At 39.5% G+C, this 15,217-nt stretch overlaps 1 protein-coding gene across 5 annotated transcripts; it reads left to right on the top strand.

The window, feature by feature from the left end:
* The first annotated feature begins 2,333 nt into the window (after positions 1-2,333).
* On the top strand, positions 2,334-7,107 carry LOC127771493 (transcription factor PCF1). Of its 5 annotated transcripts, XM_052297413.1 has the most exons (3): positions 2,334-3,969; positions 4,151-4,205; positions 5,902-7,107. In XM_052297413.1, exon 1 carries the CDS (start codon positions 2,378-2,380, stop codon positions 2,930-2,932), a length of 555 nt encoding a protein of 184 aa, XP_052153373.1. In that variant the 5' UTR covers positions 2,334-2,377; the 3' UTR covers positions 2,933-3,969; positions 4,151-4,205; positions 5,902-7,107. The 5 variants fall into 5 exon arrangements, with proteins under 5 accessions (XP_052153373.1, XP_052153370.1, XP_052153372.1 ...); XM_052297410.1 differs by having other exon boundaries at positions 4,151-7,107; XM_052297412.1 differs by having other exon boundaries at positions 2,334-4,205.
* Positions 7,108-15,217: the final 8,110 nt, after the last annotated feature.

Raw genomic sequence — 15,217 nt, 5'->3', positions numbered from 1 at the left:
TGTATAAGAAAAGTCCATCAGGAATACTGCAGCGCTGTGTATCTTTGGAGGAAGGGAGACAATTGTTGAAGGATATACATTCTGGTATTTGTGGTAATCATGCTGCCGCACGGACCATTGTCGGCAAAGCTTACCGGTAAGGTTTTTTCTGGCCTACAGCTATGTCCAATGCGGACAAGATTGTGCGGACATGCGAAGGTTGTCAATTTTTTGCCAGACAAACTCATTTGCCAGCCCAAGAGTTGCAAACCATCCCGTTGTCCTGGCCGTTTGCGGTCTGGGGGCTTGACATGGTCGGCCCATTTAAAAAGGCAGTCGGCGGTTACACGCATCTCTTTGTGGCTATCGACAAATTCTCCAAGTGGATTGAGGCTAAACCGGTCATTACGATCACAACAGATAAAGCTAGAGATTTTTTCATCAACATTGTGCATCGGTTTGGGGTACCTAATCGGATCATCACTGACAATGGCACTCAATTCACTGGCAGAGCATTTAAAGACTTTTGTGAAGACTTCGGCATTAAAATTTGTTACGCCTCCGTGGCACACCCTATGAGTAACGGACAAGTCGAGCGCGCTAACGGCATGATACTGCAAGGGATCAAAGCACGAGTTTTTGACCGACTACGCCCCTATGCTGGCAAGTGGGTAGATCAGCTGCCGTCCGTACTTTGGTCTTTACGCACCACTCCTAGTCGGGCTACCGGCCAGTCGCCGTTCTTTTTGGTTTATGGCGCAGAAGCAATGTTGCCGAGTGAAGTGGAATTTGAAGCACAGGAGGTTTCCAATCAGCGGGGTCACGCACACTGGTCTGCTGAACTTCTGAAGAATCTGCTAAGACATCTATTTTCAGTTTTTTACTCAGAGGGTAGAGAATAATAATCTACAAAATGTCTGCTATTGCGATTAACCTTGCACCAATTAAATCATATCCTACTTAGATAGCTCACAAATTCTACTCGCTTAGCCGCTGCATCTCAAAACTAACATATAGCATTGCAAGAAAATAGGAGCACGTCCAGCTATTTAGTTGTGAGCAGGAATTCTCATTGTGTAACACTATATGACAATATATCTGAAAATCGAAATTTGGTTGAGTTTGCCCAAGTGTGCGATTATTTGGACAAAAGGGGGGAACAGGGATCAAAGGAGTGGAGCAGGCAGCGAATTAGGATCAACCATGAGTGGAGCACTGGGTGTGGATGGAGCTTGTAATTATCAAATCAATCCGGTAGGGCATGAGGGTCTCTACCGTTGGTGGAGAGGGATCCGGTAGGTCCGAAGGTGGGATCGTCGCCGATGAACGGTGGGGGGAAGGGAAAGGAAGGGGCGACGGCGGGGCGAGGAGTTTCGTCGGCAGTGGGGGGAAAGGGAAGGGGCGACGGCGGGGTGAGGAGATTCGTCGGCGGCGACACACTGGAGATGGGGCAGTGCGAGAGAAAGAGGCGGGAGAGGGATGTGCGTGTGGGATGAGGATGGAGAGGAGACGCGGATCTGGAAGACGAGAAAGAGAGAGGGGGGAGTGCGCAATTCAGGGAGGTGGAGGTAGGATTGATCTCGATCCTTCGATTTTACACTGGACGATCTGAACCGTTGAGTGATAAATGTAATAGTGTAGGAGTAAAAGATGAGTAAAATGAGTTAGTGCATTAGGGCACCCGCAATGGTTATCTATAGGCTCTCTATAAGAGATCCATGTCAGAATATTTTCCTACTTGGAAGATATTAAATGAAGAGAGAGAGCAAAGCTATTTACTAACCTAGAGATAATCTATAGAGAAAAACGAGACAATGTATTAGATAGCTATAGATACCCATATAGACATACTATTGAGATGGTTTACTATTAATCTAGTCTATTGTTGAGATGTACATGTTTTATAGATAGCACATTACTTTACCATTGCGGGTGCTCTTATAGGGTAGATAAGAGAAGAGTGAGAGAGAGAGAGGAGAAAGGGAGAGGAGGGGAGAGGGTGATGATGTGGCAAGCTGACATGTGGGGCCCGCGTGGGTCCCACGCTGACTCAGCCGCCACGTAGACCAAAACTGGGGTCAAAACCACCAAAGGACCTCGGGTGACCGGTTTTGTATAGTTAAAGGACTCCGTATATCTCGTTTTGCGGTTTGAGGACGTTTTTTTATCCCGATGATAAGTTGAGGGACCTTTGGTGTACTTTTTCCAAACAAGTACAACGGTAGAAAAGGCCCAGACAGTCCAACCGAACCAGCCCACAAGGCCCAGTAGGCCCAGGAGAAGAGAAAACGGCCATCACCGCGGTATATAAATCGGTCCTTGCCCCACCACCAGCCACCCCACCCCGACCGACGCCGACCCCACCTCTCAGAATCCCCCCACCCCACCACCACCACCAATGATGGCTTCTTCCTCCGACCTCATCCTCTACAACCTCGTCCCCGCCCAACCCCTAAACCCTAGCGCCATCCCCAACCCTAACCCCGACCTCTCCATCGCCGCCGCCGAGCCCCCCTCCTCCGACGGCGCCACCCCTCGCCGCGTCAGGCCCAGGAAGTCCCCCTCCTCCTCCGACCGCCACTCCAAGGTCGCCGGCCGCGGCCGCCGCGTCCGCATCCCGGCCATGGTGGCCGCCCGCGTCTTCCAGCTCACCCGCGAGCTCGGCCACCGCACCGACGGGGAGACCATCGAGTGGCTGCTCCGCCAGGCCGAGCCCTCCATCATCGCCGCCACCGGGACGGGCGTCACCCCGGAGGAGGCGCCCCCCGCCGCCGTCGCCATCGGCTCTTCCTCGGTCGCCGCCGCCGCCGCCGCCGCCGGGCATGGGGGCGCGTTCGTCCATGTGCCTTACTACACCGCGCTCCTCATGCAGCCGCCTAACGCGGACGAGCCCCCCATGGCATCCGCTGCCTCCGCCTCGGGCACCACCGCCGCCGACGAGAACAATAATTAATTTAGAACTGCCGCTGTTAGGTTTAGGAGCTTGGAGCGTGTTAGGGTTAGGGTTCCCCGGCTTATTTAGGAGAGGTCTCCCCCTCCTCAATAATTTAACCTCATTGTCCTTGTGGCGGTTGCGGCGGCGGCATGGATTTAGGTTATTTAGATGCCTTATTCAGGCAAGCAAATGAGGGGGTGATTCAGATGGTTTCTTAGAGAGGAGGGCAGAAAAATGGAGAGCTCTCTGTAAGTGGTGGGTGAGGACTGGAGTGGGTGGTACTGATGTTCTGATGAAACAATGCCTGAGTTATTGTGAATGTTTAGATCTGCTGATTTATTCTCCGTGTGCGCTTTTTATGTGCTATAGTAGATGATTCCATTTGGTGTTTACCTTGACTAGGAAGTAGGAACATGGTTTGGTTGTGCCGCAGAAGGAACAGCCTTGGGTTGTATCATGAGAGGAGCTTGGAAGTTGGAAACATAACCAAATTGACTTGGCTGTTACTGTCAGCTGGTTATTTTTGAATCTAACCAGAATTCAGATGCAGATTAACAAAAAAGGTTTTATTTGGAAATTGCTTGGAAGGGTTTTAGTGCTCAGGACATGTGTTCTGCGGTTGCATCTTGTCGTATTCTGAAGACGACGGTTCTGGATTGCCAAATACATGCTTTTATTCCTACTATGCTTGTTTTGGACGTCAAATAAAATGCATGTGCTCTTCCACAAGTGGATACACATCTCATTTGGAGGATTAGGTTTCCTTTTGTTGTAACTGTTTGCTCTATTTCTTGTTTATTACTTTTGTTTATTCTTAAATCATGTAGAAGAACTATAGTTGTAGTGGTTAATGTTTTTTGTCTGTTTGGTTTCCCTTGTCATAAAAAATTATACCTTTTGTCTTTGAGTTGGGAAACGACTTTATATGATGCTTAATTTATTTCATTGCTTTCTGGACATATTTATATCAATAGCAATGTGTTGGTGCATTCAACTTGCTACTGAAGACCTACAGTTTGTTGACCTCAATGCTTGGCATGGCTGCAAAGATTCAGGTATGGTGCTTTTGCTATGCTATAGTATTTTCTCTAAAAATTAGCTTCTTCACATGATCTTCCGAAGCATTAGTCTTCTGCAGAAATTAAAATAATACAGCTAGCCTTGTGGATGTGGAATTTAGTGATAGATTTAAAATTTTCATTATTCTCATATGCCATCATTTTCCATTTTATTTAGATGTAAATTTGCATGGATTTTCCCCAAGAATGCTTGATCCTTTCATGATTTACAGGTAACAGGCTATGTACCTTTTTGGAATTTTATAATTGTTGGGCATTTAAATGTTATTGAGTAATGTTATATGTATACTAACAAGCAAACATCAGATCAAAACTGAGTCGTGTAAGGAAATTTTTGGGTTGGATGTTCCAGAACATCATGATAATCCATCAATTCTTTAAAAGCGGTACGCGGTTTCATGTGGTCACCACACCTCGTAGCGCTTATGCGGCATAATTGGCCGCTTATGCGGTTGATTGGCCGCTTATGTGGCTTAAGCGGTACAAGGTTGGGGCACCTGTTCCTTGTATGCGGCCTTGTAAATGTTTTTTTAGAACACTGTAATCCACTATTTTGATCAGGGGGCTGATATGGTAACTGGATCCTTGTTCTAAATTAGTACCCTGTACAATCAATTTTTGTTTATTAACGTGGAATTTTTATATCCAAAGAAGGCCTCACGCAGCGCTGGTGCACCAATTTTGATGGGTAGCTGAATGCCCATTTATTTTGTGTCTATGTTATATCGTGATAAAATGGAGTTTTGCTCTATTGGTTCATATATTTTCTGTATCTATGTATATAGTGAAGAAGGTGAATTTTGCTCTATTGGTTAGGCCTTGGATGCATCATTCTGGCTGTGGGTTTGATTCCCATGCTCTCCAGCCCCATGTCACCTTTTTTTTCCCAGTATCTCTTGTTCGCCTCAATATCTTTGTATTGTTTCTCTCTTCCACCCGGTAAGATTTGAGAAACTTGCCATATTTTCTCAGAAATTCATCAGTTCTTTTCAAAAACAACCTATCATTGCATAAAAAAACTTGCATCTTTTCTACTGACGACATTAAATCTTTTATTTAAATACCACCACATAAGCTTCATATCTCCTGTGTTTGCCGCTGTGCCACCGCTTGTCCTAGCGCCATATGCTCCACGCTCCTCCCCTTGTGTCTTTATCTTTGCCCCATCTACTATTGTGCACTTGGGTCTTGGTCAAACAGCTCAACATGGAATCAATCGACTCAAGCCTAGCCTATCATGCAACTTGTACCTCTCCCCTACAATCAGGTTGTTACCACACTGCCATAGGCAGATTGCCACCTAGCTGCCACACATTTCCTTGCCTTGCAGCCTCCAACATGGCTCTAATCCCTGTTGAGCGGTGCAGATATGCTAATTAGGTGCATCACAAACTGTCATACTTGCCAGTTGCTTGACAAAATGATTGACTTCTTAAACTTTGAACCATTTGTGCATGTACTCTGTCCTTCTGTTGGATAAACTGTAGTGCTTGTGAGAGTGACGTGGTAATTCCATTTAACGTCAAAGGTGGAGTCTAGGGGTTGTGGGATTTCATGTCAAAGGGGAGTCCAGTTATCCTGCCATTTCAGTATTTAGCAGTTCATTATTTCCTTTTGACCATGCTCCATGCCGATAGATTATGCAACTGGGGCATTAATTGAACCATGTTACGATTTCTCTATATTCAGTCGAGTGATTGCTTATATTGCACCTGGTCTGATCATGAATGAGGTTATGAACCTGACTACTGCTTTCCAATTGCTCTTTGGGATGATATATGAATCTATGTTCTCTGAACTGCATGCTTTAGATTATTGCAAACATGTTGACCATTAAGTATAAATAATGTAGAGTTCTCAATTTGCAGTTCATTTTGATATATTTTCATTTTTCTATGTTCTTTGCAGCTGATACTTGAAGGAAATGCTTCTGATTGTTGTGTGTGCAACTGTGCATGTCACTCATTTTTCAATTTGGTTAAGTCTAATCATGGATTCCAGGTGTAGTTCCCTCTTCGCACATTCATACCTACGCAACATCCTGTTTCTGCATATGTATTGCCGTTAATTGTTGAAACTGCATCATAAACAAATTTTGCACTGAGAATATTTGACTTCTTACCTTTGTGGAGAATGCGTGGCCAGAGCATAGCTCATAACAAAATGGTAAGAGTGACTAAAGTCAATTGTCACTGGTTAGAGCATGGAGCATGGACTGTTTCTAAGTAAGATTTCTTTCTTCTGTAACATTTACTGGTTAACATATCTGAGTTCTGTGGGTGCTCACAAGTGAGCGTATTGTTTATGTATATTGACATATTGTTTCACTTCTAGACGATAAAGAATCACGAATTTGTAGATAATGTGGGCCATTCCTATGGGCTTCTCCTTTTGCATCTGCATATTACATCTTTAAGTCTTCAATATGAACAAGAAATGATCTTTCTTGATTGGGAAAAAATCAGTTATGTCAGGTCACTGGTTATTTCTTGATTGTTGAAATGGACTTTGATCATGGATCAGAACATGGTATTTTCTCCATTGAATTCTACAGGTACAGTTTCTTTTCCTTGTTACTGACCAATGCACTTTTGTCATCATCTGATTAGTGTTATCATCTGAAAACCAATCTGTATTTCAATGTGTTTTAATCTTCATCTGATACCCATTGTACCAGCTCTGTTCCTTGACCACAAATCCAACTTGCAGAGAAGTACACTGACCTAGGATGGCTCCCAAGCAAGGACCAGGAAGTATACATCTAAAAAATAAAGCATTTTTTGTGCCCAAACATTTATGGTCTTGAACATCTTGGGTGTGTTTGGGAGTCGTTTTTTAGCAGCGGTAGCAGCTGGAGCAGTTCAAAGTGGCCTGCAGTTTGCAGCAATTTTGAACTGCCGCAGCCTCAGCAGCTGTGGCAGGTATGGCTGCCGAACAGAGCCCTTATTGTTCAATTATCACCCTGTGACAGGACTTTCTGAAGGCAAGCTTCTGCATCTAGAATTTCTATTTTGGTACTTATAGTTCTTGCGTGACATAATTTGTTCTGGCACAATGTACCAACAATTTTGATAGTGAATAACTGAGTACAATTTAAAAGATGAACTTTCAAGATGATTGTTTCGACGGATTCTGGATGACCTCTTATATATAAACTAGGCCACTTTGTAGGATCTGATTACTTGCAATTTCAAACGTTCCCCATTTCTCCATTTACTAACCATGAGCATCCATTTTACATCCAGGAATTTTAATAAAGAAGTAACTATGAAATATAAGGAAGTTACTCCCCAATGCCTTGAACCACGTGGCCCATGCTGTTGGCCTGTTGTTTGTGTAGGCAGAGTTCTGTTGTATGCGTAGATTAGGAGTTCTGGTCGAGTATAATTGCTGGATCTTAGACTAGGTTCATGGCAAATTTGCAATGTGCTACACGGGACTGTATTCGTATGTGGTGATTTGATCCATTTAGGCAATCAATCAATCTTCGCTATGGCGAACTGGTGTCTGTTTAGTTAGTATTGCAAAGTCGCAAACTGGCTACCATTGGATGACTTTCTTTATGATTTCTTTTTTAAAATCAAAATTTCCATGGTAAATTTGATTTAACTAGGAAAAGTGCCCATGCGTTGCAATGGGTGAAAAATAAAAGTACACCAAATATTAAATAACTAAATGACATTTTTTTCATAACCTAGTGAGATATGTTTTCTTTCCGTGTAGAAGCACTATATGTTTCTTTACATATTTATAAATTAATTTACTACGGTAATAAAGAAATATTTATTCACAATTGTGGCTTAGAAATCAACACATTAATTGAAAGAAAAATATACGCTGTTGATCATAGTGGATCTAGAAAAAGTTTTGGTCCATGTTTAGATATAATGATGTAGATTTATCAATTATAAGCTATATCTTTATAATTAGAATTAGATTTAATCCAAATGATCTCATATCGGCTAGCACACATGGGATACAACTGGGGTCAGGGAACATGAACACAAAATAAATGATAGATTATAAATCAACAATTATTTAATTAGAAAAAGAATCAAAATCGTCACTTTCTAGTTTGGGCAGTATATGGAAAAGAAAATCCTCCCTTTCAAGGTTGGGCTGAATATGGAAAAGAAGTCCCAGCATAAGTCTAATTTACCTTCCTGTCGCTACAGTAGCTTCTTCAGGTTCCAGCCAAACCAGAGCCCTGCCTGTACCCGACGCCACCTCAATCCGGCGTCCGATTCAACCTGCCTATACCCCACGCCACCTCAATCCCGCGTCCGATTCAACCAGATAATCTCAACTTAGTTGAGGGCTTTTGATCTATATCTCCTGCTCTATCTTTCCCCTCAAGAAATTGAAGAAAATCCCATCGAAATCGCTCATGTATCAAGCTCGAAGTCGAGTTTATCTCTCCGGCGAATCCTAATTTTTATCTCTGGCGAACTCGAGTCCAATTCAACAAAATTAGCGTGTTGAAGGATAAAAATGTGGACAAAAAAGAGGTGACGAACGAAAAGATACAAATTTTGTAAGTAGTTAAAATTTGCTTATAGATATTACTTGAATTTTCTAAATTTTACTATACTTTAGATTTGACCCCAACATTGCAAAAAAAAAAACCTACATATTTCAATTTAGAGATTTTGTCATCGTTATTCAATGGTGATCTAAAGCAACAATTAAGAGATTGTTCAGACTGATGACATTTTAAACCATGCCATTATTTGGTAAAATTGATAATTATGTGAATATATTTAGTTTGTTACCAAATTTTAGTAATGTCTATAGAATCTTGACAATATTATATTGAGCACATCCTACTAAAACTTGGCAATGTTACTAATTTGTCAAAATTTTAGTATTACCAAACTTTGTAAATGTTCATTTTAGCATTAGTCTAAACATACCCTAAAAATCCTTTGTTGGGATTCTCGAGATTGCTAGCTGGCCTCGTTAGGCTGTGTTGGGACCAGCACACAAAGGTTGGGAAAAGAGGGTTTCGCACACATGCTGTGTTTAGTTTTTGAAATTGGGGAGAAGTTTGGGGAAAGTTGGTAGTTTAAAAAAAAAAGTTGAGAGTTTATATGAGTAGAAAAGTTTTAGATGTGATGTGATGTGATGGAAAGTTAGGAGTTTGGGGAAGTTTGATGTGAACTAAGGGCCACAGCCTCAAGGTCCTGGCCAACTTGCGCAGGTTTCCTTGGCCCATGCACAGGGTTATGTTGGCTTCACATGAAGGGCCCTTGGCCAACAAGCCAATTTGGCTCTGTCCGGTAGTGATGACCGATGAAGCGACGAAGACGAAGATTAAGTATGGGCACACAAAACGAGAAATTTATTAGCGTATGATTAGTTATATTTTAAATTATTTTAAATATTAAAAAATAGAGTTATATGATATTAGTGTATAAAATGAACTATTTAGTACTCACTCTATCCCATAATATAAGAACTTTTAGGGTTAGATACGGTTAGTAAGAAAGTTGGTAGAAGTGAGTCGTGGAGGGTTGTTATTGGATGAGTAGTGGAGATAGGTAGAAAAAGTGAATGGTGGAGGATTGTGATTGGTTGGGAAGGAATGTTGATGGATAAGTTGTTATATTTTGGAACAAATCAAGAGGGCTAAAAGTTGTTATATTTTGGGACGGAGGGAGTAGTTTAAAAGTGTGCTAACATAGGTAAGATATATATCTTGCGTCCTTTGTTGGGTATGAAGTAGCGGCTAATCCAAAGCAACTCTAATTTACTAGTTGAACTTATATCTCCGTATTATGAAAGTGATAGAATTGGACTAGCCGCCACTTTGAAAAGTGACAGAAAGGATCACGTTTTGTCGCTGCAGGAGTTTCGTGGCAACCGCATCCAGGACAGCAGGATCAAGTCAAGGTACGCTCCACTTCGATCATGTTTGACCTTAACTAATAAACTAAGGGTCCGTTTAGTTCCTAAAATTTTTTTTCCAAAAACATTACATCGAATCTTTAGATACATACACGAAGTATTAAATATAAATAAAAAGAAAAACTAATTGCACAGTTACAGGGGAAATAGCGAGACGAATCTTTTGAGCCTAATTACTCCGTGATTAGCCATAAGTGCTACAGTAACCCACATGTGCTAATGGCGGCTTAATTAGGCTCAAAAGATTCGTCTCGCGGTTTCTCGGCGAGTTCTGAAATTAGTTTTTTCATTCGTGTCCGAAAACCCCTTCCGACATCCGGTCAAACATCCGATGTGACACCCAAAAATTTTCTTTTCCCCAGCCAAACACACCCTAAACATGTTCACTGACACTGCGACACTGGCTTCTCCGCTTGCTTGCAAGCGTGTTTCCGTGATGTTTTTGGTACTGATTGACCAAAGCATTACCTGCCCCATTCTTTTCTGATCATGGTCACCGCGGAGTTATCATGGACACGCTTTCTCAACTTATACACGATATACACATTTTTTATAAATAATCTTCAGCACTAAAAAATTATCTTAAAATTAACTTATTATTTTATAATATTTAACTCGTTCGTTCTTGCTCTCGAAGAATTGTCATAAAATCTTATTCGGCTGTTATATTCTCCTAATGGTGGAGCTGGACAAAATAGCCATCAGTTGATCAAAGAGCTGATTATGTACCAAATAGCTTATTAACGATAAAAATTAATTTGCGCATAACATACGTGTTGTGACTTAAGTCGATATTGAAAAAAAGCTACGTTAAAATACCCTAAATCAACTTCAAAATTAAGTTTTAAAATTTAAAATTTAACAGCGACTAATTCGTTGTAGCACAAATGGTGGCAGCATTTATTAATCTAGCGGTGTCCTAACCATTTGTATACCTAGGTGGTGCTGAGACACTCGATTGTAAAAACATAGTGGTCTACTCCCTCCGTTTTAAAATGTAAGTCATTCTAGCAGTTCACACATTCATATTGATGTTAATGAATCTAGATATATATATCTATATAGATTCATTAACATCAATATAAATATGAGAAATACTATAATGACTTATATTGTGAAATGGATGAAGTAACAAATAATACCATATGATTTACATGCGAATCAATAATTAACCCAATTAACGAATCACTTGCAAGAGATCGACCATACCGAATCAATATAATTAACTCTTAACAGTTAATCATAAACCCAAGGCACGGCACAATGCTAGGAACCTAGGCCCATAATATCCTTCTCTATATATATACGTACTACATCATTACTTCAAGAAAATATATATACATATTCTTGGCAGAAGAACTCTAATAATATCTTGAACTATCCATGGTCCATATATGGTCTTCGTTCAACCTTTGAAGATTTGCGTCTGTTACGTTATGCCTGCAATTATAATTAATATAATAGTCATCGATACAGCTTTCTCAACGTGATGGATCTGATCCAAAATTAACAAATTAGACAAATATTGGAGCTCACAAGCGCGCGCTCTGATTAGTCTACCATGTCCTACTAGCTTTTATATTTGGATAGATCCAGATTAAAAAGTAGGGTAGTTTGGATTGATGCTAATTGGAAGCCAAATGGGTTATGGTGAAGAAAGTTATAGCAAATTAAGCGTGGGCATTACTATCCATTTAGCTGCAAACAAGACTATTATATTTATTATTCAAACTCCCAAAAAATTGGTACGGTACATTTTAGCATCAAACAAAACGGCTATAAATGATATAGACCGTAGCAAGTTGGCTCTAGTATTAAACTTCTTATTATTATTAGATTTGCAGCAACTTAGGACTTTGTTTGGCTTGTTGTCCGAACTAACTCTATCAAAATTTGATAAGAGATTAGGGCATGTTTGATTTGCAGTATTACCAGAACTACCAAATTTTTTAATAGGGTAATAAATGAGCATATTTAGTTTATTGTCATACAAAAAATTTAGTAGTGCCAATTCAATAGACAAACCAAAGATGTCCTTAATTTTCGTAGCTGCACGGATTAATATAGCGTAACATTCTACTCCCTGCGTTATATGTTTTGGCTTCATCTTTCGTCTAGATTCGCTACACTGTCCATATAAATTTGGATTTGGATACATATGAAACACGTATATAAATCCATGCATGAATCTATTCAAAACGTAAAATATATAATATGAACAAAAGAAGTAGTTTGGAATTTACTACTATTGCGTCTACAAATATGATATACGCATCAGAAATTTAATGAGACTAATGATCTACCATTAATGTAGTTTTTTCAGCGTGTGTTTGCATAGGTATAGGCGTGTGGTGTGTACGTGCATAGTGGTGTATGTATGCGGGTCTTTTGTGTAATGAAAAAAGAGCCTGGACAATTGCAGAAGAAAAAAACAAAACCTGAAATGTGGTATTAAAATGTTAAATATATTTGCAGATAGGAATGGATTTTTTTTCATTTTTGAACTTTTTAATTTTTAATTAAAAAAATCTTTCCAAGACTTATTTTAAAGATATGAACTTTTTAGCCATACTAGCTAGGCTGATGTGGTAAAACAATACTTGCGTGCCGATCTAGATGGTGTGACACCATTTGGCCACGCTGATCTAGCTGGCGTGACATAATAAAACTGTCACACTTGCTAGACGTAGCGTGACACTGTTATTTTACCAAGCCAAGCAGGTTGGCGTGACCAAAAGTTTAGTTTTGAAAATAAGTTTGTCTGTTTTTAAAATAAAACAAATTTAAAAAGTTTTAAAATAATAATAAAAAATCGTAGGAATTTGCCTTGCGTATGAAAATTCTTCAGTCAATTGCACAAAATTTAGAAAGCATAAATGTTTCAACAATTTGGCAAGTGAAAAAAAATGCGTGCATGACAGGTTGTACGCACATATATACAGTGATGCCACATGGACGGATTCACAGTGACACAATTGCTTGGGAGATCCCATACATGTCTGAACTGAACTAGACAATCGACTACGTACACCGCAGAAAGCTACACCACAGAAGCTGCCAGATTGCTCGCTGCAATGCCTTTATTTTATCCTATTGTGCTGATAAGGAGATAGCTGGATCTTTTTTTATACATATTTGTCCAATAAAATAACATTGTGTGATTGACCGATCTTTACAATTAATGTCCGGTAATAACGATGATGCAATCGATCGACACCGTGTTGAATTATCTGCGATCCTTGTTAATTACTTCGAAGGAGGTAGCACCGTGTAGTACTTGCAGTTGCAGATGTGATTTTGAAGCATTATTCTGCATATCCGCGTGATTTTGAAGCATTATTCTGCATATCCGCCTGATATGTTTGAAAGTCCACGTGCTACGTCTACATGTTGAACCTTACTATAGTCTATATTGGCAATAAAGTACTCCATTGGTTTTTTTTTTTTCTAAAAAAGACAATTAAGTACCAAAGGGCATACAGATATCTCTTTTGAATTTCATCCAGAAATAGTGTTTGGGCACACAATTATCTCTTTTGAATGTAGGAATAGAAAACTTTGGATTAGGATAAACATAGTAACACACATGATTGAAAAATACAGGAAAAATACAACATGTCTTCCTAAGCAAGCATACAGCCTTATCTTTTCGCTTATACTTATCAAGAAAAAAAATAAATTTTCAATCTTAAATTTGAAGTTGGTTTTGAAGTTTTTTTGGTCGAAGTTTATTTTTCAGCTTTTACTTTTAAATCACTAAGAACAAGTATGAAAAATTTTTACTCAAAAATTATTTTTCGATTGCAAACATGCCATTTGGCTTATTTCCTTAATAGGTGCTTAAACGATCATTTAGAGCCACATGCATCGATTTACATTGGACTTTTCTCAAATAGAAAAAAAAAGTTTTGCAAAAAAAGAGAGAGAGAGAAATGAAATGAAAAGAGGTCCTCAACTATGCTCTTGGTTACTATTGACCTTCAACTTTCACAAAACCGTTGATATTTCATCCCTGGCCTTAAACAAATATGTTTTTATGATGTGGTACCACATTGGAAAATAGCTATACTAATCAATAATGAATAACAACATAACGAAACAAATTAAGAAATAGAATCCACATGGCATCATCACCTCAGTTCCCTCCTTTCTTTCCACCTCATATTTTATTTTTTAAATTTCCATTTGCCAACTAGGATGCCACATGGCACGACATCATCAAAAACCAATTTTGTTTTTAGCCTAAGGATGAAATGTGACTGATTTTAAGAGTCGAAGGACCAATAGTAACCAGTCTTTTAGCTAGGGGATGAAAGCCGGACCAAAGGTCCTAGTTGAGGGATAAAAAGTTCTCTTTCTTTATTCTTTTAAATATTTGAATTTGGATGAAGGATAAAAAATGAATGATTCTAAATTTTTAATTAATAATTATGAAGTTATAACTAAAGTAGACTCTTCTTTTAATGTAGCTATTACTACCTCCATCTCAAAATAATTATAATTCTTAACTGTTTAGCATATATTAAGATTTAAGAAGAAAGGCTATGATGCCCCTCATTAGATATTATATAAGTAAAAGTGAGAGGATGGTTGAGGGAAGAATAGGAAGAAATTTGAATAAGAAGTGATTGATGTGACACTTAGTACTATATTGTAACAACTATTTTAGGATAAATTTGAATTCTAAAAACAACAATAGAAATTTAGTGTATAGTGTCAGTAATAATATTGCTCGTCATTTTTACAGGTCGGGGACTAGTATCGTGAGATAATTACTGTCCATAGTATGATCAAATTGTTGCGGGCTTTGCCGCCAGCTTTGTGCCACACGGGTTATTTTTCCTTACTGAATTTATTTTTGCAAATTTTAAAGATTAAAAATACAAGAAAAATTCTCATCGTCAGTCCTGACGCGCGTACTTGTTAATTTATCATTTATTTTGTGAAGGGAATAATCCTGAGGCAGTTTGGGTTGACCTGTGGCCAAGTCAAGCATCGATCACGAGCGTACACAAGAGAATAAGGCAACACGCGGGAGCCACATTGTAGCTGAATGGTTGTTTCGACAATTGGAGAACAGAGACAAAGCAAACAATCACCAAATCATGCATCGTTGAACGTTTCTGTCGTGGTTATCACAAAATGGGGCGCACCACGGTTGCTTCTTCCCCTGCCTGCCATCCTTATCGTTGGGTTTTCACTACTCTAGTGCCTCATTATATAAAAATCTCCAATTCGGTGAAAGTGACATGCAGCTGGTAAACTACAACGAGGTGATATCGACTCTCAATACTTCCATCCATCTATATTATAACTT

Source organism: Oryza glaberrima, chromosome 4 (assembly GCF_000147395.1).
Source record: "Oryza glaberrima chromosome 4, OglaRS2, whole genome shotgun sequence".
Classification (NCBI taxonomy): Eukaryota; Viridiplantae; Streptophyta; class Magnoliopsida; order Poales; family Poaceae; genus Oryza; species Oryza glaberrima.
The sequence above is the reverse complement of the archived record's forward strand: the minus strand, read 5'-3'. Positions and strand labels throughout refer to the sequence as shown.